Raw genomic sequence first — 4,758 nt, 5'->3', positions numbered from 1 at the left:
CTTGAAGTAGAGGGATAGGGATCACAGGATAAGTATGGGTTGCACAAACTACTGGTAACAGGATGAGTATGGGTTGCACAATTAATTACTACAAAGTGGTTGAGTATGGGGTGCACGTAAATGAAGACTCCCAAGAAGCAAATCAGAGATCAGCCCAAGCTTCATCTTGAGGCAAAGCTCAATGCCTTAAGCCATATTGATGCTCTGTCCACAGAGCATTCTCTCTCTCAAATCATAATAGTACACTAATGGTTCCCTACACCACCCCTCAGGTGCAGCTGCAGCAGGCTTGGGTGACATGATGACTATGGGGTGCACAATAAACTAACACTCACAGAATGAGTATGGGCTGCACAATAAGCTACCTCTCACAAGATTAGTAATAAAGAAACATTAATTTTTTGGGTAGGGTGACTGAAACTCATCCTGGGGTAAAAATGTTTATTTAAATTTATTATAGTTAAATGAATTTAGTAAATTATTCCATATATTGTATTATAAGTGAATTGACACTAAACTATAAATGATACTAATAAGGTTTTAAAAATGAAAAACAGTAAAAATCCTTCATGTAAGATATGGAAGTTGAAAAGTAAATTAACTGTAAACTAAATTATAAACTGTAGACATAATATAAAGTATTATAAGTAAAATACCTATAAACTACCAAATAATGTGTAAGGAACCATTTCTATTGTTTGTCCTTTTTTACCTGTTTCCTCAGGTATTTTAAAATTCCCATTCCGTTGTTACTACACTGTTTTCCTGGTGTAGTTCCCTGTGGTTCAAATTTTACTACTTGTACTTCTTGCTGTTTCTGAAGGATTGCTAATGGTAGCCCTTGTTGCACCGGCGGAACTTTTTGTAAATGTTCCACCTGCGGAACTTTTTGTAATTGTTGAATTTCTTGCACCTGCGGTACTTTTTGGACTTTATGCACCTGCTGCACTTGTAGCTCGTCAGGATTTTTTTCCAGGGCATTATCGCTATCACCTTCTGATCCTAATGTAAGTTTATCTGCATCAAGCTTCCTTGTGCGTGCTGGAAAAAAAAATAAAAATAAAAAATAAAAAATTTTGAAATGGAAGATCCTGTGTAACAAATTTAATCAGTTACTATGATCGAGCCGCAGAAATTTTACAGGAAAGATATGGTTGGGTTGACTGCATCTATCTGGACCTAAAAGAGGCATTCAATAGAATTCCACATAAGAGTTTGTTCTGGAAACTGGAACATATTGGAGGGGTGACAGGTAAGCTTCTAACATGGATTAAAAAATTTCAAACTGATAGAAAAATGAGGGCAGTAATCAGAGGCAATGTATTGGACTGGAGAAATGTCACGAGTGGAGTACCACAGGGTTTAGTTCTGGCATTCATGGATAAATAATAAATAAATTGTTCATGATTTTTTTAGACAAAAGCTAGAATATGCAGCAGTTGTATGGTGCCCATATCTTAAGAAGTACATGTACAAACTTGAAATGATACAAAGACGTCATGGGTGTCATAGGGGCACCAGCACACTGGTTTGCTAAAGGGCCCTTAATGCTGTCGAGACCTTATGGGCCCTTGGACCCATTACGTTAAGACATAGTGCTGTATTGGGCCACACACTTTTTGCCATATACATCAACGACAGAGATGATTGAATTGAAATTATATATATATATATATATATATATATATATATATATATATATATATATATATATACATATGTATATATATATATATATACATATGTATATATATATATATATATGAGAGAAAATAATAGGTGGTGATATATTTATATATTATGTGAACTACTTACACAAAAAGAAGTTAGTGGTGAAGATCTTCTTGTCCTCTTCTTGTATTACGTTGTTTGGTAGGATACCATGCGTCACCCGTGCTGGTCCTTTCTTGTAATAGATAACGATTGATTCATACCCACAGCCACGCAGATATGTTAGCTGAAAAGCAAATAATATTTAAACAATAACACTATCTGGGAAAATGCAACAAAATAAATGTTTGAAGCATAGCTGGGCATGTGCAATAGAACCCATAATAGAATCACAATACCAGAAATAAATATCTTTGATATCCCCAGAGTCAAAGTTATTCTGTGTAAATACTCTATGCAAATAAAGGGACCTTGTCTATGGAACTAACTTGCTAACAAATTTAAAAACTGTCCAACTTCTGCCATTTTAAAAAATAAAACCAAAAAGTACCTAAATTTTTTCTTGATAGTTTCCTAACTAGTGTATTAAACTCGCACTGTATCTTATGAAATCCAATGCCAGAATATATGTGCCTAAACCATACAACTTTTCCATTGTAATCATTGCTATCACCTTATATCATGATTGTTATATTGAATGCATATCTTACTATATTATACCTTGAAATATTCCTCAAATTATGCTACAATTTATATGTTGATAACCCTCAAATTTTACTTTAATGTACATAGTAATCTTTGTGATACTTTCTTACAATGTACCAGCCAATTTTTTCCATTTAAGCTTTAAATTGCCTATTTAAAATTATCTGTAAGATTAAGGACCTGCCCAAAACACTATGTGTGCTAGTGGCTTTACAAGAATGTAAAAACATCAATTCTATGTACTCTCATAATCCCAGTGTGCTATCTTGTATATAAATAAATAAACAAATAGTATGTAAGTACTGTACAGCATTATTCATGTTGATTCTATACCTTATCAAGCAAGTTCAGCATAAGAAGAATACAAATGAATACAACAGATGTAGACAAACTTCAATACCTGATTTTCAATCCTTCGTAGAACCCGGCTTGCTGTATTTCGTTCTAAAGCCTTCTTGCCTTTAAGTAGAAAACGGGCTTCCTCTTCTTTCTTCATTAATTCTCTACTGTTTCGGAAGTCACACTGGCAGAACTTGCAAACATTGCTTCGGACATGCACACATTGTTTGCAGTTTGTGCATCTCCTCAAGAATTTTCCCTGAAGACCTGAAGGAAATAGTTTCTAATAAAATACTTATATTCAAATGACCTATGCTGCAAAAATTATAAGTTAAATTGTTGTTAAAATGTACTACAGTAATTAAATATATTATTTAAATTATGAAATAATCTACATTAACACTAGTGAGAGCAATGTTAAAAATTTTAGGACTGCATCTGGAAATAACTTTAATTTTGGATGTGATTAACCATGCTGTAACTTGTATAACAAAACTGAGAGGAGTTGAATCCAACAGCCTGATTGACCAGGCTGTTAATTTCAAGCGAATACTATATTATTGGAAGAAAAAAAAATTATATATATATATATATATATATATATATATAATCAATATTGTAACTTTTTTTGTGTAATGACGTTTTCAAATAAAGTTAGATAAATATACACACATACCAAAAGAATAAGGGTGGTAGGAGAAGAAAATATGAAAGTGTTCAGTGAGGATCCACAAGGTCTTCTCTGAGTACTCTTTATTTTCTTCTCCGAGGCTATGGGTCCCTACACTTGCACCAGAGGTGGTACCCCTCATATATATATATATATATATATATATATATATATATATATATATATATATATATATATATATATATATATATATATATATATATATATGTCGTACCTAGTAGCCCGAACGCACTTCTCAGCCTACTATGCAAGGCCCGATTTGCCTAATAAGCCAAGTTTTTATGAATTAATTGTTTTTCGACTACCTAACCTACCTAAGCTAGCCTAACCTAACTTTTTCGGCTACCTAACCTAACCTAACCTATAAATATAGGTTAGGTTAGGTAGGGTTGGTTAGGTTCGGCCATATATCTACGTTAATTTTAACTCCAATAAAAAAAATTGACCTCATACATAATGAAATGGGTAGCTTTATCATTTCATCAGAAAACAAATTAGAGAAAATATACTGTCAGGAAAACTTGGCTTATTATGCAAATCGGGCCTTGCATAGTAAGCCGAGTACGACGTTCTGGCTACTAGGTACAACATATATATATATATATATATATACATACATACATACATACATACATACATACACACATACATATATATATATATATATATATATATATGACAGTGTCAGATTCAGTTTACTACAGTTTAGTAATTTCTTACCATTGGATGTACTAGGTAGATCCATGTTTGGTGAAGTTTTATAGCTGGAGCTGGAAGATCCTGTCGAGATGACTTCTTCAAAGAGAATAGCTTCAACACATTGTGTCTTGAGTCTACCAGTACTTGGCCTACAGTTACCAGATCTGATTTACAGAAACTAGTGAACTATGGAGATAAGATTGTTAATAATATACTTTTTTTGAGATTCATATGACTTGCAGCTTAAAAACCAACCTTATTTTAAAATAGTACACTAAAGTACATAGCAAATTGCGAAATTCGTAGTTTTTTAACTACTTTAAAGCTAAATTCTCAAGCTTTGAAAATAAGCACAATTTGCTATTTTAAGCGGAATCTGGCAACTCTGATTTAGCATGTAAACATTGACTTGCATTCACAATGTAGTTATTTATTTTTCAACAATTTAAAACGAGTTATGAAAATACACACATTGGTACATTATTGCAAAGGCACTATACTATATATATATATATATAAATTGTTGCAAGTCGAGCAACAAATATTTTACATTGAACAACAAATGAGATTGGAAAAGCAGTATTGCCAAAATAGACCCCAGACACACCCTGTGGGTAGTAATGGACCCCCATACCGACCCTATGAGGGGTAGT

General features: G+C 32.8%; 1 protein-coding gene across 1 annotated transcript; it reads right to left on the bottom strand.

Annotated features, from left to right (window-relative positions):
• Positions 1-427: 427 nt before the first annotated feature.
• Positions 428-4,455, bottom strand: LOC138371293 (uncharacterized). The gene is made up of 4 exons (XM_069336082.1): positions 4,127-4,455; positions 2,777-2,982; positions 1,816-1,957; positions 428-1,041 (listed from the first exon to the last, which is right to left on the bottom strand). The coding sequence occupies exons 1-4, from the start codon at positions 4,149-4,151 to the stop codon at positions 692-694; spliced, it is 723 nt and encodes a 240-aa protein (XP_069192183.1). The 5' UTR covers positions 4,152-4,455; the 3' UTR covers positions 428-691.
• Positions 4,456-4,758: the final 303 nt, after the last annotated feature.

This window comes from Procambarus clarkii, chromosome 35, assembly GCF_040958095.1.
Source record: "Procambarus clarkii isolate CNS0578487 chromosome 35, FALCON_Pclarkii_2.0, whole genome shotgun sequence".
NCBI classification, from domain to species: domain Eukaryota; kingdom Metazoa; phylum Arthropoda; class Malacostraca; order Decapoda; family Cambaridae; genus Procambarus; species Procambarus clarkii.
The sequence above is the reverse complement of the archived record's forward strand: the minus strand, read 5'-3'. Positions and strand labels throughout refer to the sequence as shown.

Excerpts from the sequence above, each read along its gene's own strand:
- LOC138371293 (XM_069336082.1), bottom strand. The coding sequence starts at position 4,151 with ATGGATCTACCTAGTACATCCAATG. Across the intron at positions 2,983-4,126 it reads TCTACCTAGTACATCCAATG|GTCTTCAGGGAAAATTCTTG; the intron begins GTAAGAAATTAC and ends TATTTCCTTCAG. Across the intron at positions 1,042-1,815 it reads CACCACTAACTTCTTTTTGT|CACGCACAAGGAAGCTTGAT; the intron begins GTAAGTAGTTCA and ends TTTTTTTTCCAG.